This window comes from Bacillus rossius, chromosome 15, assembly GCF_032445375.1.
Source record: "Bacillus rossius redtenbacheri isolate Brsri chromosome 15, Brsri_v3, whole genome shotgun sequence".
Lineage (NCBI taxonomy): Eukaryota > Metazoa > Arthropoda > Insecta > Phasmatodea > Bacillidae > Bacillus > Bacillus rossius.
In genome coordinates, this window is record NC_086342.1 from 41,871,835 (window position 1) to 41,896,269 (window position 24,435).

General features: G+C 35.9%; 1 protein-coding gene across 1 annotated transcript in view; it reads right to left on the reverse strand.

Moving 5' to 3' along the window:
• Positions 1 to 7,874: 7,874 nt before the first annotated feature.
• Positions 7,875 to 24,435, reverse strand: part of LOC134539494 (actin-like protein 6B) — a 30,352-nt gene continuing 13,791 nt past the window's right edge. Inside the window, exon 4 of the mRNA XM_063381569.1 lies at positions 7,875 to 9,595. Coding sequence (XP_063237639.1) covers positions 9,380 to 9,595 — 216 coding nt within the window. The 3' untranslated portion in view covers positions 7,875 to 9,379. The remainder of the gene's footprint in view (positions 9,596 to 24,435) is intronic.

Sequence of the window (24,435 nt, forward strand, 5' to 3'; positions counted from 1 at the left end):
AAAACTGTTTAGTGTTTATGTTGTGTCACAGAGTCAGTTATCAGTAATCTGTGGTCGTGTCGTGTTTAAAAATAACGAATAACGAATTGAATTACATTTGGTTTTGTGGACGAAATAAGATTGAAGTGGATTGTGTATAGTTTATATTAATATACCTACTCAATATAATGAAATCTCATCTTTTTGTGAGCTCACATATTCGATCGGACTGAGGTAAGTAAGTAAGGTTATAATTATGTTGTAGTTCATTTATTATCATGTCAACAAGAGTAACAGTAAAATCAGTAATTTACTGAATAACAGACTAAACAGTGTTAGTAATTAGATTAGTAAATTACTTTACCTGTAACACACACATTATTTATTAACCTACATCGTTACATTTATCGGGATTATTCTACTTTGCGATACCATAACAATATTGATGACGTCAACAAGATGGCGTTGCTTACGTCATTACCACCCTACTTTCTTTCGGGAGAAGCGCGGGAACATGGGGGTTTTGGGCGAGGAACAATAAACACACTATTTTTCACGCATTTCATTTTTTAAATAATATATTTTCGCGGTATCGTAAACTAGAATATAATCCCACCCGCTCTATTCTATTTTGCGATACCACCAGTATCGCAAAATAGAATTGACCCGGTGAGACTATATTCTAGTTCACGATACCGGATACCGTGAATATATTTTATTGAAATTACTCCAAATCAATAAAATAAATTCTGGTATCGCAAAATAGAATTGACCGGGTGGGACAGTATTCCATTTCACGATACCGTGAATATATATTTTTTTAAATTATCACTTTCTAAGAAATATTTTCCGGTATCGCGAAAAGAATTGACCGGTGGGACAGTATGCTATTTCACGATACCGCGAATATATTTTAATGAATTAAAAGAATTGCAGGATTGTGAATTAGAATAGTCAAATTAATTTCGTGAATAAAACTGCTTCTTAAATCAACGAACATTACACAACACACGCAGTACATAACCGCCATCACTTCCACTAACTGTAACTATTTCGCAAACAAATGAACAACGGCAAATCAAAAATACCCACTTTACTACTACCAACACTTTAATAAACTTCTACTTGTTACCAATCTCATTTGCCTACATATATGACATCATACATTTCCCCTCCGGGGTTCTCAACCAATATAAACGCAGGTATCGAATAATAGAAAATACCCCATTTATCTAGCAAACTTATTTCGCCAAATTGTAAACCTATATTCATTTATAAAACAATAGGTATATTAATTGATGAAATCAAGGAATCTATTCATCATAATATTAGTCTGAATCATTCTGTAATGAGGTATTAAATTTATTTGTGTGTTATGATAGTGATGTGACATGTTTGATTGATGAATTTATCGATTTTAACTACTATAATAAATGAACTTTTTTTTATTTCAGTCTGACAACACGTACGATGGCACCTTCCAAGAAGAGTGATGTATGGAGGTTTTATGATAAAACTGAAGGAAACAATGACTGTGCAAAATGTAGACTCTGTCAAAAATTAATCAAATCTTGTGGCAATACAACTAATTTAATTGGCCATTTAAAAAATATAAATAAGGCTGCTTTTCAAGAGTTCAATAATGGATGTTCTAAAAAATCTGATATTCAGAGCAACACAATTAACAAAAATATACAATTAGTCCCCAATAGCTCTGATCCACTACCATCAACATCAACGAGTTCTGCTGGCATAATGGAAATGGAATCAACTAGTGATGTCGATAAAAAATGTGACTCTTCAAAAGACGATGTATGTGTTTCTATCCCTCCAGCTCCAAAAGGTCAGAAGTCTATTGTGTCAAGTTTTGAAGAAATTAACGCTTTTTCAGAGAGAGGTGATAAAACATTAAGAATAAACAACGCCCTAATATATTTGATGTGTAAAGACAATCAACCATTTACAATTGTTGAAAATGAAGGCTTTCGCAGTTTGATTAAAGTTGTTGCACCACATTATAAACTACCTAGTAAAACAACGTTGACTCGATGGGTTGATGATAAATACACAGCATTATCAACAGTCTTCAAAGATAAGTTGTCTAATATTGAATACGTTACTCTTACTACTAACACGTGGTCTGAAACAATGAGCATGAGAAGTTTTTTTAGGAATAACAGCACACTTTGGTGAAGGTAATGATCTTTTTTCAATCACTCCTGGAGTGTACGAGTCAAACGAACGCCATACTTCAGAACACATAGCTGAAATGCTGCTGAAAACTTGTGCTGAATGGGGTATAGATAGTGACAAAGTTTCAGCTGTAGTCACAGGTAACGCAGCTAACATGGTAAAAGCTGTTGATTTAGCTTATAGAAAAAAGCGTATACCATGTTTCGCACATACGTTGAATTTGGTTGCACACAATGCTATACAGCAGTGTACTAATCTGCGAAACTTGATAACCAAACTAAAAGAGAAAGTAACTTGGTTTAAACAAAGCAATGTAGCCAGTATTGAATTACGTGAAGCAACCCAGAAAGAAACTAAATTGATACAAGAGGTCCCAACAAGATGGAACAGTACTTATTATATGATCGAGAGATTTTTGGAGCTTCGCAGCGTCGTCAATAATATAGTCATTCGTCATAAAAATGCACCACCGATGCTAACTGCATCAGAATTATGTATTCTTTCTTCGGTTTTACAAATTCTGCAACCGATTGAAGCTGCAACTAAGGAAGTGTCAGGTGATAAGTACTGCACTAGCAGTAAAGTTATACTACTTATCCATTGTCTTCTTTTAAAAGTTAAACCTCTTAAAGTCGAAGAGTCTCTTGCCCAAGAATTGCAGTCATTGATCCTGAAAGAGATTGACAAGAGAATGGGTGTTATAGAGAGAGTAACTCCTCTCGCTATAGCCACAATCTTGGACCCCAGGTTTAAAATGCATTTCACGGACTCAATTGCTTGCTCAATAGCTGTTTCAAAAATCAAGGAACATATGAAAAGTAGAGTACAAAATGAGTCTGTGGAATCTGATTCGTCAGTGTCAGATCTGTCTGACAAAGCAGAAGAAAAATTTTCTCTGTGGGAAGATCACCACAAATTAGTCCACAAGAGCTGGAAAACGGTGAAATCTGACGATTCTATTTCAGATGAACTATCTACTTATATACGTAGCCCAGTCGGCAGGTTAAATGAGAACCCTTTAAAAATTTGGAATGATCTAAAGATTCAGCTTCCCAAACTGCATACAATTGCATACAAATACTTAACCATAGTAGGAACTTCAGTCCCATCTGAACGTTTGTTTTCTAAAGCGGCACAAATCGTCAATCAACAACGAAATAGGCTGCAAGGCAAACGTTTAAATAAACTGTTGTTTTTGCAAAGTCTCCCAAAAGAACAGGACATGACAGACTTAGCAAAATTATTACATGGCCTTTACTTTTTTTATTAAAACAATGTTTGAATTAGTGATGGTTTGCATGAAAAGTTGTGTTGAGTATACCTGGTCTGTGTCCTGTGAATTATATTTCTTAGCTACATACAATAGAATCCCGCTGATGCGACCCCTCGCGGTTTCTGTAAAAACGGACTTATAAACGGAATGGTCGCAATAGAGAATTCGGGGTGTCACCGCATCGTCGGATACATACACGTGAATGCCGCACGGGCAGTGTCTATCCGAGCTCTGCGCCTCCACTATCGCAGGAAAAGCCGTCTCAGCTGTCATGTTATCTTACCCGCCCGCACGAAAAGCCGCTGTGGTAGCTGTGTTTTTTTTTTTTACGCTGTGAAGGGACGTGGAAAAGATAATTGCTTGAGCTGTCAAAATAAACATCGCTGACGGCAACGGCGGGAGCGCATCCTGTCGGTCTGTCGCTGTGATTATCTACTCCAAAAACATGTCACAGCATTTCAGGATAGCATTGTTCTTATATCTTTCGTTTATAGCTGAATGTTTTCTACCTGATCCACACAAGTTCCTTCGCCACGTTTTGAACGAAAATAACCACTAGCCGGCTAGCATAGCCGAACTCGCATGACGCGAATTCACGTAGCGCAAGTATTATCAGAACCCATTGTTCGAGGTATGCGAGTCCGAGCTCCGAGGTGTATAGAATAATTCCACGCAATTTTTTTTGTTTAGCTGCGCATGTGCAAAGTCAGCGATGTTATAGAAAAATAGCCGAGAACCAAACACCTGGCAACGTCGTTAACACAGTGAAAACAGCTTTGTGTGGCCAGTGACACCTGAGATGCAGCTGGCAAGATCACACTAACCATTCGCAAGACAAAGGCACGGGACCGGGATGGCAATAGACGTGCGCGTAAATGCTATCAGGTGATGCGCGCAGTTTCCTGGTATTGGCTAGCGTGGACAGTCTAGAGGGGTGGTATCTATTTTTAGCAGTCTTTTGTATGCCTGCCTGCTTACAGTACAGCGCTCGCCAAGATAAACGTGAACACATAGCGCCCAACAAAGTGTAACAGACTTGTTTTTCAGCCGATTTTACTCAAATTTTCGACTTTCTCTGCTCAAATTTTTCACGGTTTCTCAAAAAACGGTCGTATAAACGGAATGGACGCATCAGAGGGGGGTCGCATCGGCGGGATTCTACTGTAGTTTACTATCTGTGTTACAATTTTCCTGATAAGATCTTCTAGATAGCTTATTTTTATTTGAAAAAAGCAGTGAATCTGTGACTACATTCAAAATATTGTGAAATAATTTAAAAGATGTTCTAGGAATTCGCAATTTCATATGTAGCTATCCCAACCAAACAAACCTAGCACCCGATTATACAATAATTTTTGATGTAGCTATCCTAACCTAATTAACCGTCTGAAAGGTATTTTTTTAGTTTCAAATGTGTTATTAGGCTAGATATGTTTGCTTTAATTGTTAAAATAGACGGTATATACGGTGTAAATTAACGTAAATAAATAACAACAAGTGATAAACGTGTAATCTGTGCATTCGGCCCTTAGTGTTAGTAATAGGAACCCGTTTAAACCCGGAACCCTAAAAAAGTACTCGCGTACAAAACATTGATGTTTTCATCCGATAAATCGAAAGACATCGATGTACAGTTCCGATTTATCGAATCGAAAAAACATTGATGTTTTTTCAAAGTGGACACCCCAAGTCCACACAAATAAATAAATTGTAGATTCTTTAAATATAAATGACAAGAATTCCGTAGCATCCCTGCTGGAAGTAGAAGACATTCTCTTGGAAACTCCTGGTTGCTCCGAGCGCAGTGCAGAAGAGGTAGGTGATTGGCTTGCTTGTGGGTATAAAGTTCCAAGCGACGATGAGCTAGTTCAAAGAGTAACACAGGTGACCAAGAGGATGACGTGGCTACTGAACCAGCCGTGGGACCATCAGCTAGTGAGGTGTCAGGGACGGAGCGGCAGTCCGGCAGTCCGGCAGTCCGGCAGTCTGAACGTGACCACATCCCGCTGCTCACCGTCAAGCACACAAACAACTTAACATGTCTCAACAGCTGACTCTTACCAAAATGTTTAAGGAATCGCAAGCATTGTACTTTAGGAAATATAAACATTTTTTTTTTGTTACTAAAATAAATACAGTATGTATATATTTTACTGTACATATTCTGTAGAATAATTTGCTTGCTTTTTTTTTAAAGAAATATTTAACTGATTATCAATTATTATCCAATTATCAGGATATTTGGTAATCCAGATCAGGTGTAGTCCCAACTGATCCGTACAATTGGACTTCTACTGTATCTGTGTGTTTGAGCAACTATGTGTACATTGTTATATGAAAAATTGCAATAATTTATATGTTAGAGATATTGTGCTAACTTTGAGAAGATAGGCAACCAGATTGGTTGGCAGCTTGTAATTGGCTTGCATTGTTTGAAAAATTATGTGATAGTGAACTAGGAGGTAGAGATTACAAAAGAGGCTCCTCTACCTTGATGCAGGAAGAATAAAAAGAATTTGGCTTGGCCAATTTTAAGGCCTAAAGGGTATATTAGTTATATAGTATATACACAGCTGAAAGACTTGTTACTGTTAAAGCCAAATGAGCCTAAACGTGTTACTAATAATAAGTTTGTGTGTCTAAATTTAATACTTGGAAGTTATTTTAAGCGTTAAATTAGTGACTGATTTTATTAATGGTCATAGCCATTTTGCTTCTTCAGGGTGAATGGAACTTTTCACCAACTGAAGCTATACCATTATTTTTGCCTGCACTGACAGATCCCAATATAAGTATTGATTTTGATGGGATTTTTTTAAGTGATCATTCCAGGGATAAAAATTTTGTGCATGAACTTAGATTTATAACTACGTAAACTTTTATTAAAAAGTAATCCGCATTAGTTAGATGGCAAAAACCAGTGATAATATAATGGAATTAAAGAAATTCTACTTTTGAGCCTACACCTATCCCTCACTTAGCACGGCTTCAGATTGTGCGAATTCATTTAGCACGATTTTAATTTTACTGCCCCAGTCTCAAATAGCACGTCTGTAAACTTCAGTTAGCACGAAATCTCGGAAGGAAAAAAAAATAGTCGAGCACGATGCCACGAAGTCCGTTTCAACTTCTGTGAACATGTGCTGTGGGATACATTTAGCCAAACAAGGGGAGGGGGGGGGGGGGGGGGGTAGAGAGAATCGCGTGCAGGTCTGTCTACACTATCGGCTGTTGTACAAACAACAGCTGTGGCAAGTTAAATTGCAGCTATGGAGTGTAAAGGACAAAATGTTTTTAACGTCCGCGCGTATGCCGCCGTGCCGTACCGTTGTCGCTGTACGTGCTTGATCACTCTTTCATAATGCATCATGTTCAAGTATTTTAAACAAAACTAGAAGTATTATGGCACGCAGATTGTCATGAAGGCCACACTTATGTTGGTCGCACTTTAGTTTTAAGCAAGTCAACTGTGCACACAATCGTACAAAATAAGGACTCTTACCAAAAGTTTATATAAGTCTGATACTGTTGTTTGTACTAGCGGGAATATATTTGACATTAGATACCGGAACAGAATTAACAGTTGATTCACGTGGGAAAGGTTGTTAAATGAATGTTGTAATGAAAAAAAAATTGCTTAACAGGATTGGTGTGTACCAGGTGGTGATACGCAAATAAAAACTTTCATTTTTGAAAAATTAAATTATAATCATTCCTACAGTAATATCGGTTTCACTGTCAGTAAAGGATGGTTTGGAAAAGTACGCGACGTGAGTTGAAGGTCACACCCAGGCGGGAAAGTCAGCCAGCCGACTGACGATAAAGTACATAACCACGTATCTCCCGTTACGTGGTGTCATATTTGTCATACAAAGTGTGATTAGAGGCATATAAAGATATATGGTGTGACATATTTATAGTAGAGTGTTTTTCAACGCATTTATATTACGTAAAGTATATTCCTGCACAATTTTGGAACACATTAAATAAATTAGCCTTGCTATTTATGAAAACTAATGCTTCAGAATACGCTATTTAGAATAACACGAGCATTTTTAGGAACAAATTAGTCGTGCTAAGTGAGGTATAGGTGTACTGAGCATTAAATTTCATAACCATTTTTTGAACCCTAAGAATTAAAGAAATAAAATTAAGCACCTGATGCTAAAAAAATTTGTTTATGAACAATATTAGAAAACCATTGAATACTTTAAGTTGTGATCACCAGCACCATTTTATTAGCTAGTTTATCATTATTTTTTTTATTTATATTAGTTGGAAAGCATTGTTTTCAAAATACAAAAATATAAATTTTTCTTCTTAAGACCTGTAAGTATATTCATGGAAAACATTGTACCAAAATACATTGTGTATATTTGTTGTGGTCCTGTAAATGGATTTCGGGCTAGTAAAATATAGTTGTCATATCTTTGGATGTTAATTCAGAATCTTTTAAAGGTAGCAAGAGACAAAACAAAAGGTAAGAGGTGACACAATACGACACCATACACTATATTTCCCATAGACTAAGCAACAAACAGAGTGACTACAATATATCAATGAAAAACTAGACCTACAATGCATCTACAACCACTATATTTCAAATCATACCGTAATTTATGGGCATTATTACTTCAAAACTGTGCAAATCTAATAAAGTTTGCATGATTGAACATACTTAGTTTGTTAATAATGAGGGTAAATGGAGAAAAAATAATACATGGCTTCTTTGTCATGAGGGTAACAAAATGAACAAACTTCAGTTTGTATCAAGCAGACAGTTGCATCACAAGAGCAGATGTTAACATTGACAGATTATATAACTTACCATTTTCATTCATCTTAGCTTCTTTTGCATCTCCTTTGTTGAGTAATAACACCACGAGCTATAACAAACCCGTTTTTTTTAACTCTCTGTCTGAATTCTCTTTTACAGTCATGTCCCAAATTGACAAAGTGACATTCTCTCTTGCAATTCTGAAATCAACCTTTTGGTGTGGGACCCTGACTTCGCCATCACTCAAAAGAAAAAGCTATATTGCAGAAGTGGCTCGATCAAAAACGTACCAGAACGTACATGGCCAAGGTGGCCACTCAATGTGAATAGTTCTGTGTGGTTTCTCATCATTGAGTTGCCAGCGTGAAGGAAACCTTAGACTATGGACTCTCAGGAGATGAGGAGTTCAAATGTTGCAGTTAGGGCACAAGTAAATGTTCTTACATTTTATAACCTAATGTTTTACAGAATACTTGGCCCAGTTTTCATAGCAGATGGCTAAGGTGCAGCCGGCAGAGTCGAAAAAATGAACATATTCACTGCTTCTTTAAAATACAAATAATGCAAGTTGGAATTTTTGTAGGTGTCATAGCTGAGGAACATAAACTTCACTGTAAACAAAAGCAATTAGTACAAGTGCACCACACAGGAAGTCAAATGCCACACCGTCATTATGCCACCCAATAGCATTTGGCCGCTGTTAGTGTTTTGTTCTGGAAAAGCCTAATTTTGTTTCAGCTCGGTTTGCTGTCATACTCTGTAAAATTGAAAATAATCTAAGAATTTAGATTGTAATTTATACAAACTAAAGTTCTTTAGGAAACTAACACGAATCATACTTGTTCAAGGATCTTGCAAGTGTGTGGGACAATGTTTGCGTGAGTGGTGGGCGGTTCGGAGAGCTTTCTGCTGTTACAAGTATTACTGACAACAAATTTTAAAAGAAAGAGATATGACTGTGGCCAACTTCAAGAGAAGAGTTATTCACATTTAAGCAGACTTTATTTCTAGTTAAGGTTACCTTCAGCACATGTCAACACATACTGTCTGCATTATTAAAAGTTCAGTTTTAAAACTGCAATAAACTGGAACATTGTAAAATAATGTAGAAAAAAAATTAAATGTTAAACGTAGTGTTTGTAGCGAATGCAATGCTATCACGGGCACTTTCGCTCCACTTGGCCTTTGCCACCTTCTTCGTACTCCTGTTTGGAGATCCACATCTGCTGGAAGGTGCCGATGGATGCCAGGATCGAGCCACCGATCCACGAGCCGAAGCGGCGCTCGGCACACCCGTTGGCGCTGATCACCTTCAGGCGCATCGAGGACGGGATGCGCACCGAGAGGTCCCTGTTCAGTCGCTCGGGGAAGCCCTGGAGCACATCACAGGCATTCACCCTCCACATCAGCTGTTGGAAGAGTTTTCTCGCATAATCCCCGCACATTTTATACTAAAATCAAGTTTGAAAATCAGGGGTGCGACGATTATGCGGAAAAAATTTTTTTTGTCAGGTAAAGTTATTCATAAAAACAAAACCAGTTCATGAAAAGTACGTTTATTTAAAAGAAATGGTGGTATATACAAGAGCACGCCAAACAATTTATATCAATAATTCATGCAACAAAAACCTTTCTTCAACCTTAAAAAGAAAAACAAAATCTATGACCCGAACGCAATCCACTTCAATATGTGACGTGAACTAACGCGTAAACTATCGTTGTAGTACACATTTACCACGAAAGAGTGCGGGCCATCAAATGTAATTAAGAGGCAGAGTCACAAATTTGCGCTCCTATCTATATCAATGTTATTTTAAAAGGCAGTTTTTCTCAAAGTCTATAAGAGGTAGGGGCCGGAAATTTCGCCTACTGAAAGTATACAATACATTTAACATAACCGCTTGTTTCAAATTTAGTTATCATATCATATATTATTTCTGTGATGAAAATAATATTATCAATATTTTGATTTGTCCAGATACATTGAAATTTTGCTTATATTTATAATTATTTAGCAAAAACTGAAAAGGCCATTGAAATGTATTGCACAGTACCTTCCGATCAGTGACTTCATGATCATGATGGGTTTATAAACCTGGGTGTAATCAAGTCTTTAACTATTACATGACAACATTTATACTTAATAATTTGGAGATAGGCCTTTTCTATCCTCAGCCCCTCAGCTTTTACTATCTGGTCTGGCGACCGACCTGTCACCCTTCAACCGCCCCAGGGGTCTCCGACTGCACATACCATAAAAAAACCTGTTCGTTCATTTGTTTTTGTGTTCGAGTGAAGGTTTACTTCTCCACAAGTGCCACAGTCTTCACACATTTATGCTAAGGGAATATTCCGCTGATGTGATGCCATACGAATGCATTATTCGCGACCATACAACTTTTTTGTTTGTCATCGGGAAGAAATAAAATCATGGTGTTTTTTTATACAGGGAAAAACCATCGTTTATCAAGCAAGAGTGGGGTGTTTATTTCAACTAGAAGAAAGAAAAACAGAGGGGAAAGTTTGCAGAAATGGAGATGCAAGGAAAAATTTAAGTAAGTTGTTTATCATATTAACATTAATAGATAGTAAATTGTCAACATCAGCTATGAACATTAAAGATAGTCAAGAGATCGCCCAAAACTTGTACAAATTAAATTAAAAGCTATATCCATAATGTAACGTCGTGTGCAGAATGCCAGTGCTGAGAATAGTTTTACCCTCTAGGTTTATTATCATGAGAAATTACTTTACATCTTCCCTTGACCACAATAATCCAATGTTAAATTAGTTTAGGCTCTTTTTGTGTTTTAATTGCAGTTTTTTATCATGTTATATTTGAAGATAATGAAATGGCTAAGAAACAAGGTTAGGAACAACAGGCAACAAAGAAAATATAATATGTAACTGCCTCTTATTTTATTGTCACTGACACAATTCGGAGTGTCATCCTAGTGTGCGAGTGTTTGAAGTGAGATTTAATTTTGTTATTTCGTTGATTTTGCATTTATTTTGTTGAACATGCATAGCACCACCATACTGAATGATCAAATTGAAAATTTTATTTGGCCCAATGATGAATCTTAAATAACAGTATAAACAGTGAGGATGTGCACGCAGATTGTATACCTACTTTCCAATAATTCTGAAGCAGGGATTGTAATTGTAATTATTTGACATGGTGTAATTATTTTAATGGATGAATTCCCACATCTAATTTATTATATTTCCTTACATTGAAACAAAAAACACTACGTGGTGAATAGCTTCAAAATTTCTATGTTGAGATCACTATCACATCCAAAATGCAAATGTACCACCTTGTTCCCCATAAAAAAATCATTTTGTCTTTTACTTTCAACATATATATCACAAACGTTTTGTTGTATATCGAAATGAATAGATATGATATGTGCCATACATTTTCCTATTTTTATTAACAAAATCCAAAAACTCAGGAAACTGTATCATTGCCAGCAAAAAGTACTAGTCGTGTAACAGTTTCAATGATTTTTGAAACGCCTCATCGTATCACAACTAAACGATATGATGAAATGTAAGATACAAAATTTATTTATTGTAAGAGTATGACTGGTATATTGCTAAATTACATCCGACAGCTTCCAAAATGCTGATTGTCATGCTACGTCTGCAGAAGCATTCGTGAAGACTATTTTGTTTGAAGGCTAATCGTGTGTTTTCAATAATATTGCAGTGACATGGTGAATGAATTAGTCACATTCAGCACAACAGTCAATTACGAAAATAAAATATAATGTTTGTAAATACTGAGTTTAAATTATTGAATAGTCAGTAATTTCCATAATTAATCACTGTCTTTCTTTATGAAATGTAGTGGGAATCCTGAATAACACATATAGGGCAAAGGATGTTAGACAAAATAACCATATTAAAAATATATATTTAAATTGTAAATTGCAAAATTCTATTGAAATAATCTGCATCCCAAATATCTAAAATATCAAAGAATAAATTGGATATATTTTTTACAAGAATTATGTTAACAGCAGGTACTTAAACACTAAACAAGAAAATTATGTTACGTCAAGCATCAAGTTATAAGAAATTTCAAATTAAATTTTAAAAATGAATAATACATAAACTGATGTGCATGATACTGAAGAGACGGTCTACTTATATCACTCTATAAAAAGAAAATTAAAAAATAACTTTAATATAGAAACTTGGCTAATGGTTTTGCGACAACATTATTGCATGTATAAAACAGTTTTTTTACATTGATATGCCATCTGACGAGTGTGACTATCTGAAACAGTTAAAAATTACCCTTAGACCCTTGTTTCTAAGACATAGGTTCAGGTTTAGTCCAGAAGTCAACTCTTTATCGCAACAACCTGCCAGCATAAATGCGAAAATTAATTAGTTTAAAAATCGGGCTAAGGATATTTATTTTTCACTAGCAATAACTTATGCTAGCAGTAATTTTAATTGTTTTTTATATTACAGGCTTTAAAGTATATCGATGCCTAATTTACAGATTTATGTGTAGCAGAAAAGTTATGTCTAAATGCATTGTTCTTTTTTTTTTTATTTTGCTTTTGAAGAATCATATCTGTTGTGAAATGAAAAATTGTTTTTCAGACTCCAAGAAAGGGACAACACAGAGACTTGCTTCTCTGATTTTTCACGAAAGTCATCAGAAAAGTATCAGCAGTCAACTAGTTTTCCTCAAAAAACACATGAACAACAGAAAGCTCTAGCAGCATCGTGTTCCACTAATAAGTGTCAGTCAGAACAGCAACAAGTTACCCCAGATGGTAGCAATGTGGATACTGAAGCGTCGTTTGAAGTGTCTGGAAGAAGGATAACTGACATTGATTATTTTTTTAAGACTAAAAGTTTTGTGTAATCATGGACCACTAGGATGTGGCATACAAAACTTAGTTATCACAAATGAAGCAAGAAGAGGTCTCAATTCAATTTTCAGTGTGAAATGTAACATGTGCAACTTTCAAGATACTCTACACAAAGAAAACCCAAAAAGTGAGTCTATGGACATAAATACAGCTGCTGTAACGGGATCAGTCTGTACTGGCATTGGACACAGGCAGTTGGAAGAACTCACTGCTGCCATGGATATACCAACAATGTCCGCAAACACGTATGCTAAATATCATGACAAAGTGAGTGATGGCTGGGGAAAAAACTGCAATAAAAGAAATGGGAATTGCAGTTCAACGAGAAGCACAGTTAGCTGTGGAACGAGGCGATGTCGACGAAGATGGATTCCCAGTTTTTACAGTCATTGCCGATGGTCAGTGGTCTAAAAGAGCATACAAAAACAGCAATTACAGTTCGCTCTCAGGAGTTGCTGCCATCATTGGATTTTACACAAGAAAGTTTTGTTTATCAGTGTGCGAAACAAATATTGTACAATGTACGCTCGAGCAGCAGCTATGGGCGTAGAAGTTAAAGAACACATTTGTTACAAATTGGTCAGGAAGCTCCAGCAGTATGGAAGCAGATATTATATTGGAGGGTTTTAAAGCAAGTGTGGAAATGTATGGAGTGAAATATGGGACGCTTATTGCAGATGGTGACTGCAGTGTTTATAATAGCATTGTGACTGCAAGACCTTATGGAAATTTGTCTGTTAACAAAATAGAGTGTCGCAACCATATTTTAAGAAATTACTGCAACAAACTAAAAGACATCACAACAAACAGTTCTTTGAAACATATCTCTGAGAAAAGCACTGGGGTCAAATATTTTAAGAATGAGAGGTGCCGTGAAAGGAACTGTACGTCACTGGCAGAATGAAAATGTCAGTGAATACGAAAAAATAGTAGGCCTGCGAAAAGACCTCACAAACGGACCCAAGCATGTATTTGGTGAACATTCCGAGTGCTCAGAATATTTTTGTAATGGAGCCAAGAATAATGAAATCAATTTTGTTCCGCTTTTAGAAGAAAGCGGAATTTTGCATACCATAGAAGATGTTGTAAGTCACTGCATACTGCAAAATGCACGAAGTCTCTTGAAAGATGTGGACAGCAATTCTGTTGAACAATTTAACTCGATTGTTGCAAAATTCATCGGCGGCAAACGTGTGAATTTTTGCCTGAAGAGAGCTCACTCTGCAAGAAATTACGCTGCAGTCGTATCTTACAACACAAATACACCTATCTACAAACTTCACAAAACAATGTATGAAAGAAGCCCTGGAAAGTACGTGAAAAGACTTGAAAACAAAAGGAAAGCAGTATTGGAAATACCCCGAAATAATGCAAAGAAAAGAAAGACAATTAGCTTAAAAGTTATTTCTTCACAAGATAAGCATTACGGACCATGTGCGCAGAAGCCTGACTTGACAGTTGACGACTACGAAGAGGCAAAGTTAATGTTTCTAAAGAATCTACCTGCAACTGCAGAGCAACGTGAAGAGTTGGAAAGAGGTACTCTACTACAAAGAGACAGTGGGCGATGGAAAGAAGTGCGTCGGAAATTGCTTACAGCTTCTAATTTTGGATCAGTTTGCAGACGACTTCCTTATACACCATCCGACAAACTTGTTGTCAGTATGTTGTATGGAAATTTCGACACCGATGCCATGTTGTGGGGAAGATAAAATGAAATGAACGCCATTCAAGAAGTTGAGAAAATACTTTCAGTCAAAATCAAACCATGTGGACTATTTGTAGACCCAGAACTTTCATATTTAGATGCAACCCCGGATGGAACTGTTGACTCTGATGGCCTTGTTAAAGTTAAGTGACCATCGTCAGCAAAAGAAATTTCTCCTGACGATGCTTGAAAATATGCTGTTCATTGTTAACTATTTTTTTTACATCGAAAGCAACTAACTTTTCAGCAAATAAATTTACATCTGCATGGCGGCAAAGAATACGAGGGTCAACACAATTTTTTTCAAAAGAATCTGTTGATTAGTCTAGGTACAATGACAAGTTGAATTTAATACATTTTAGGCTTGGAATGCATGGCCGTGGGTGCTGTTATCACGCCGAGCCGCTAGGTAGCAGCACTGACGCTCTTCGCCCGCGCGGCTGTGCTATTAGTATAGAGCTGTCCTGTATTCTCCCTCTACAGTATTTGCTATAAGCAATGACGTTTTCTAAATATTTACATAAACCTAATGGAATATATATTTCAATACTTTATATCTACGATCACATTAACGGCAGTATTATGTAATCAATGAGGTAATGAAATATCTTTAAAGGATATTTTCTCCTCTGTAAAGTAAATTTGTAATGCAGCCCTTTTAATGTTAGTCTTGTGAGTTATTTTGTCTTCTAATATGCTACAGCAATATATAAAATTAAGTTTTGTGAGTGTTTTAGTCTTGTGTAATGTTAAAGTGTAATGTAATCAATTCAATAATTTTTTTGTAAATTTGTATTCATAAAGATAGATACCATAATAAGATAAATAGTGATATTTGTAAATATTAAATATTTGAAACAACATCCATAAGAGGTTCTCCTACCTCTGTTAAACTGTATGATGGTGCATTGTAAAAAATGAGGTAGTCTGACTTAAGTGAGATTGTATTTAGATTGTGTGTAATGTATATGCAATATCTAAGCATATGAATTTATGTTATCCTTTTATAGCTTTACATGATGAATTTCGTATACTTTTTAATGTCAACTAACATTATTTTTCACGGAATATTACATCCAGATAAAGAATAATTACCACATGTTTGAAGATTAATTGTATTCCGATACGTTTAAAGTATTAAAATTTTTAGATACGACTGATACTACAGTTGTAAATGTGAGGTTTCTTGACTGAATCCCTGCACCGCAATTTCCTAGTGAGCCGCCGGTCAGATTGTCATCCTCTCAGATTGTCGAGGAACCAGCTACATTGTTCGTCGAGTAAGCTGGAGCTGTCAACCTTCCCACTGATCCTGTGATGAGGGTATAGTGGCATTTTCACGCGCTGCGGCTACAGTTCCTTTGGTTGAAAAGGCCACTAAATCTCAATGTTAAAAGAGAGAACTTTTAGAGCAGAATAATGGAAATAAATATTTACTGACACGGCATCTTAACTCGGCACTCTACAGAGAGCGCGCGTTGCATGCAATCGGCGAGATATCGATATTTGACTACGTGTGCGCACTCTATACAGGAAGCAACATAACCAAACATGAATGATGCCAACTAGCGCTGGCTACAGTTTTGTAAGCGGTACACCGCGGCGACACAAACGAACAGATAAAGGTTATAACGTTTAAAAACGTCTTAAAAAAAAATGTCCACTTCAGACAGCTTCGTATTTCCGTTAATTAAACAAGTTAAATAGTTAATTTCCGAATAAATATTAGATTTACACTTTAAAATACACTGTTTTATACATAAAAGATACCTACACAAAGCGCTCGGAATCTAATAGAGGGACCAAAAACATCATGCGACGTTTACGAGAGAAGTTTTTTCATCCAAATTTTGATGCCTTAAAATATGGGTGCGACGATTATGCGAGTGTGACGATTATGCGATAAAAGAGGGTAACATTAAGGCTTATTAGGCCCTCGGCTACGAGGATAAATTTCCGATGCTAACACATCTGTTGGTCGTTTCCAGAAACATAGGGCAAGAATGAAAAAAAAGTTCAACTGTTGCCTGTAGGATAGCGCTTCAGTCGCATGCCTATCAGCAAGGTCATTTTCTGCTGCCTCCGTCAAACCTTACTTCCTCCCCACCACCCACCTCTCCCGTTTCTTATCTTTCTCTTTGACACCATTCTCTCGTGTTCACAGCCGATTGTCAGAAATGACGCTGGGCTCGCCTCCTCCCTGGTTGTCGCCCTCTCCGTTGTTGCCAAACTGCAGACGGAGCGATAGAGTGTGAGTGCAGTCTACGGCATTTTCGGTTTTGTCAAAATGCCAAAGTGGCGCAAAGGTGTTACGAAAGGGCGAAAACGTTCAAAACGCTCTTTATTGACGTGACGTCTAATAAATCGATGAATGCCGGCTGCACGCACGAAAAAATGTCCCGTAACGCACATTGTCCCATTATGCTGTGTCCCGTTACGCTCATTGTGCGCTTGCGCCGCATATATCTCTCTTCCACTCGATTGGAACAACCATCCTTTCCTACTTTTCCTATCATCGTCCTATCCTTAAACAGAATAACACAGATTGGAAGAAGTTAAATAGCAAACATTTATAAAAGTTATAGTTAAAATAATCTCTTCGTTAAAGTAATAAACATATTTGAATTAATGAGTGCAAATAAAAGTAAATTTATCATTTAAATTGTAGATTTCATTTCACTCCTTCTTTGTATCCATACAAAATAGTGATCATTCAATAACAATGATTCAATTTTATTCATAACAGTATGCAATCATTTAATCAATGTTTTGTTATGACGTCACGTTAAACTATTGTCCGTAAACCGACTTTACAGAGAACAAACTTTTTTTTATCAAGAAAATGAATAACGGTGTTAAAAGTAAGAAATCGTTGGCAAATTTGGTACAAACATAAAGAGTGGAGAAACACGGGTGAGTTAAAGCAACACCTATTATTAAAAAACAGTTAGACAAATGGGTAAAGGTCTCAGGAACATTGTAATTAAATGTTTCTTAATGCCTAACGAAAAAGACACATTTCCGTAGAACAATCACATATCCAAAAATTAATTTATTCTCGACTAATAAGTAGGGCCATGAAGTTCGCGAAAAAATTTGAATGCCCATTAGACCGCAAAAAGGTATGCCCACGCCAGTGGTTTCCTCCTTGTGACTGGTGGCCGCCTGCAAGAAAGACAGCCCTATTTCACCGTGCAGATCAGAATGCTTTATCTCCCGCACTGGATGGCTGTGATTCATGTACTAATAGTAAGCATGTACTTGAACGAAACTGAACCAGTCACAAACCATAGACAATACTAGTGTTTTAACTCTGAGCTAGTCTCGAAATCTTTTCGCAGAAAATGCATGCTCTTATTAATAAGGAAGTGATGAAGATAAACTTAGTATTTCTGCACTATTAAAATATAATTAATGATTGCTTATTTTAGATTTTAAAAAGATACCTGATATCATCATAAGGCTGATGATATAATAAGTTGCGAACCAGCATTCGAAATTATTACGTTATTAACGTAAGAATAAATCGTCCATCCAGGTATGGCCAATTGGTTAATGCTTTGTCACTAACGCTAGCCTATACCGACGCCACGCAACATACAGTATTAACATTTGCGAGCGATATTTTGATTGCATTGACATTACGTTAATAAACTTTAACCCACCACTCTTAAATATTATATTGAATAATTTCATTAGACTCTTTGAAGTGTTAAATGGCACAATCATACGAACATTCAAATACACAACTGACTTACAGATATTAAGACTATAATAGATCTCAAGTTTCTACCAGACAATTGATTAAATTTATGAGCTAGCAAACATTTGAAACGTAAATTTATTTGTACATTTGTAACAGTGTGCTCATCGCATAGGCGTACCCAGGAATTTTTTCCGGGGGATGTTCTTCCAGATTTTTAAAAAACTGCATAAACACCAAAAATTAATTATTTCTTGAATAAATAAATAGAATAGTCTCAAATTTCATTTTTTAACCTGGGCTATTGTTGATATGTAATTTGTACATAATTTTTCTTTCAATTAACTTAAATAAGATCACATTACAATATTAAAATACCTACAAAAAAAACCCAAAAAGATGTATGTATGTATGTATGTATGTGTGTGTGTATATATATATATATATATATATATATATATATATATATATATATATATATATATATATATATATATATATATATATATATATATATATATATATATATATATATATATATATATATATATATATATATATATATATATATATATATATATATATATATATATATATATATATATATATAAAATTAGTTAACGAATTTACGTACGCACTTTACAAACTTATTCCTAATAAGTTGACGTCGCATTACAATAGAATAATTGCTGTATAATTTGATTGTAAGGGTGTAAGCAACTAAGGCCGGTATTACAATAGCCCGTCCATCCGTCATGTCAATTACGTGACCTGCACCCAATAAGATGGACTGAAAAATGTCATCCACTCATCCGTCTAAAGCTTGATAACTTTATACTTTTGACGGGTGAACGGATGAAACTATAACCTCCTAATGTCTTCTAGGTGTTTGCATATAAAATATTATATTATAATGTATTAAAGTTTGTTTAATTGTTTAGCTGATTCCAAAATCATTTCTTAGTTTACGTTTAGACACATTTCGAAAGCTCTTTTTTGAAACAAAAATGGTCTAAGTCATGGAAGTATTATAATTATGTATGGTAACTCTGGAAATGTGAAAATACATACCACAAAAAAAAACACTCTTGAGTTTAATGAGTTTCAAGTACTTACTTTACATAATTGTTTAAGTAATATTATTACATATGATAATTTTTTTCCCCCAAATTGTTAAGTTTTCTCAACAGTTGTCAGCACTGACATGGAGAAATATTATGACGGACGAGCGGAGTGTTGTAAATCGCCAGTTGACCTCCGTAGCGTAGTCGGATGCACACCGGCTTATGGTGGGAGAGGTTCTGGGTTCGAGTCCCGGGTAAGGCATGGGAGTAAAATTGAGACTTATTCAAAATTTACACTTGCGATAAAAGATGATGAAAAAGAATAATGAAATTGATATTTCTGGCTGAACGGATACCGCTCAAGGCCAAAATCCAAGCAGTGGAGTGAAGTAAAGTGAAGTTGTATATCGCTTGGCGGCTGACGGACGAACGGATGACGCTCGGAAGCGACGGGCTGTTGTAATTCAGGCTTTACAATTCAAGTGTAGCAGAACAGAATTAAATCTTTATATATAAAAATCTCGTGTCACGATGTTTGCCCGGGCTGATTTCCGAAACTAATGCATTGATTTTAATGAAATTTCGCACAAATATTTGGAACTTTGTCCAACTTTATATATAGGCTACATTTTATTTCGATTAATGACAGCGTTTTCCGAAAATCAGCTGCCAAGGGTGGTTAAGCACTGGCAACAGTGGATACTCCAGCTCCATGACAATGTTTATGCCTTCTGCGTCTTCATGGCAACGGGCATCGCTTAGATCGATTTTTTTTTTCAATTCGAGGCATATTTCTGTATAGATTTAATTATTATGTTATGTAAAATTATTTAAATTTAAAAATATATTTGTGCGAAATATCACTGACTGACTCATTACGATTGACTTGAAATCTTTCAACTGATTGAAACTTAGCATAGTTACTATTTTGTGATGTATGTAGACGCTCACTAAGATGTGATTTTCCAAAAATCAGCTCCCAAAGGGAGTTTTGGGGGTGTAAAATATCAAAATTCAAGTTTTTGGTAGAAAATCACCATGCCAACGGCTGTTGCTTTGTTGATGCTTCATTCTTATTTTTTATGGCAACAACTAATTCACTGTTAGTGCAGTCCTCATCACCGTTGAAATTTTACGGGGACTTTAAATACCAAAAATTGCCCTTTTTTTCAATTTTATATCCTACAGACTTGAACTTGACAGTAATGTTCCTCATGTTATGCAGGATGACGTTTTCCGAAAATCAACTCCCAAGGGTGGTTAAGCCCGGGCAACAGTGGGACAGCGGGATTTTGCATTGTTTATGCCTTCTGCGTCTCCATGGCAACGAGCATTACTTTGATTTTTTTTTCCATTCGAGGTGCGACAGTGGCGTACCCACAAGGAGGGGCATGTATAATGAGCGGCGCAAGTGTTCTGCCTGTAGACTGCCGTAGCGAAGTACGGGTACATCAGTTGTACGTTGCATGCTCGAGAATCAGGAAACCATCGATGCTACTCGTTTTCTCTCCGGTACATTACAAAGCGTTGTACAGTTAACCCTCGATTAGTCGGACCTAGATGTTCCGGACATCGGATAAGTCGGACAACCATTAAAAATAAATAAAGAAATTTAAAAAAATTGCAACAGACAATATTAATTTCTTTAACGTATAAGACACCACAATAGCAATGGCGGTGTTCTTAATGTGCAAAAAAACAAAGTATGTACAGCGTGGTATGGGCCGATTCTTTGAAGGGAAAAAAAGTGGCAATTCGGATGTCAGAGACTTGACAAAGCTGCCTTGCCGGCGGAGACGTGGCGTCATAGCCGGCCGGCCGCTAGCTAGAACACGTCCTTCTCTTCCCCTCTTGACGGCAGGTGCACGGACTACTGTGCGTCACGTGCTGTTAAACAGCAGGTGTACATGTCAGTATGCGGCTAGCTTATTGATAACACTCGTTACACTTCCCCAGTTCCGCACGCCGCGATTTGTTCATGTTATGAACATTCACATTTCACAATGGGGCCTAAAAGAAAGTGCGTGACTGACTGTTGCTGAAAAATTAAAATCGATAAAATAACTTGAGTCTGGAGTTTCCATCATGTTCATACAGTAGGCCTAAGGTAAATGTAGTGTTCCCGATCCCGAAAAGTGTTACTGATTCCGACAGTGATTAAATTGCTACTCGTATTAAATGAAGGACCGAAAGTTTGTGGTAGCCTAAAATTCACAGTTTTTATACCGTATATTGGTATGTATAAGCAGCGCCGATGTTTTGAGCCTTCAAATTTGGAAAAAAACTTTAAATTTTTTATGCCTGGTGTTGTGTACGAGGTACGTGCGGCGGCAACGCAGCAACAGCTGAGTTGATAGATACGCACAGCGCGCCGGCAGACTACTGTGACCTTGCGCGCGACCTTGCCTGGCCGTCTCGTACTCGCTGCTCACAGTTGACCTTGCTAGCAGCCATACGCAGCTACGGACTTGTGTTTCGCTGCAGAATATTTGCCGTGCTTTACTTAAAAGACACTGAATAATAAATTATGTATTACATTTCAACTGTCTTTCAACTGATACCACTTTGTATACTTTTATTTCGTAACACTAGTTATCTTTGGGTGTAACCTAAAATTATCCACACGATAACTCGGACAAATCATAACTCGGACAACTTCTCCCCCCTTTTAGTCCGACTTATCGAGGGTTTACTGTAATAATTTTTTGTCGAAATTAATTGCATTTTATTTCATTTATTATTACTGTAAATGGGATATTTAGTCTCATTTTTCCCCCATTAGTATAGCCGTGCGAAGCTGGGTCCGGCAGCTAGTATAATATATATTAAATTATATTGTTCTTTTACAATATTCGCTAAAAACACCTACACATTAAGTTGAGGCCATTAAGCTACTGACTCAAACACAACTTCACACCACGTTGCACTCAACGAGGTCCCTTTCATCTGAGGTGAGAAATTTACATTTCAGCTTTTCAATGTTTGTAAAAGTCGTTTAAAATTACACACCTTGGGATAATCAAACTTTTTTCTTCGTGTTATATGTACAGATGTACAGTATTTAAATGAAAGTACCTGACTTGACAAAACCAACGACCAAAAAAGTCCCATCCCCCCCCCCTCCAACGTTTTAATAGTTTTATAGAGTTTTGTATGAAATTAGGTCGCAATCACTACTGTTACTCAATGCCCAATTCTACTAAGCAAATCTAAAACATAATCAAAGTAGAGTTGAACTGATTATTTCATACATCAATCACCGCAATCTGAGAATTTAGACTGACCTATCATGAACCAACCACTGCAATTCAAATTTGTTTACGTTTACTTACCAATTGGGCTGCTTGGTGACGTTATTTCTCTCGTTGCTCTGTGTTTAGAAATTGAGCTCGAATGACATGAGTGTTCATAATTTTCTTGCCTTATTTCTGGGGATGGGGGGGGGGGGGGGGGTTGAACCCCCAAAACACCCCCCCTTGGGTACGCCTATGGATCATCGTATCTCGCCACGATAGACAGGAAAAACCTGAATGTTATTTCGGTTAAACGTAAATACTGAATTTAGGAATACATGGTATTTATTTATTTGTGTTTAATTAATATATTAGTTTTAAAATAATTTTATTATTTTGTATTCCTATTTATGATTCTGCCAAAAGTAAATGTCAGCTATTCATGGGTTGTGTATATCATGACCAATATTTATTTTTTTCACTAATTGATATTTTATCTTTTTGCAACTAATGTGCATAGTGCAGTGCACTAGACACCACAACCAGTGAGTGGTATTGTGTTACAGTGTAACAAAATAAGTAATAAGATAATAAAAAATTTGTAAAGTGTGTGTGGATGTATTATCATATTAAGATAAATGTAGGGCTAATGAATTTTTTTGTTTAATGTTCTACGAGTTATGTTTGTATAATACTGTAGTTTTTGTTATAGTATTAAGAAATTATATAAAAAAAAGTGTTGCTCTTCAAGTTAAGTGTTTTTAAATTTTGTATGTGCCACTTCAATACATATATTATTTCTGGTAGTATAGCAATTATGATGAATCGTTTATATGCATTGAAGTGTTAATATTACAATCATGCTGCTAAATTATTAATGTTTTATCCAAACTAGCGTGTACTAATTTCAAATTAAATTGTGAAATTCCCTTGTAATAATTAGCCTGTGTGTTGCTTGGGTCATATCTCCAATAAATAACTTTTCCGTGGAGAATACAAAATTTTATGCTATATATTTCATTTTTTCGCTATTGCTTTGCTGCATCATTTTTAACCAACGTTCAAAACTTATTTTCATGGCAATACAAATGTGAAAACATACAGTATTTCTCATGCTATTCGTTTATTGCTATGATGGTTTATGTCAGTGACTTTGCGTGAAATTGCTAATATTTTCTTCAATCCTAAATGTTACTGTCCGATTTCAGCTTTCCTGGCAATAGGTAAGGAAGTAATTTCTCAATAGTGTAGCTGTGTGCCCATATGAGGGCTGTTTAATATAATTATGTTAATATACAATATGTAAATATATGTAACTATAAAAATATTAGTTCAGTTATAACCAGTTATTTTTGTGTTTTGCACGAGTGTTCCTAGAGAATTCCTTTCGTTCTGGTACTTTTAAATGGTTTCAACCAAACGTTTGCAGTAAATGTTATTGAGTACAATTTAAAACATGTTTTCAATTTAATGATAGGCCGATTCAAGTATTTATTTATATATATTTTAATTTCTCTTTAATATTTTTTCAAACAAAGGCATTTTTAAAATTTTACATTAATGTTACCCAAGTTCAACTCGTTAAAGGAAACAATTTTTGACTTGTT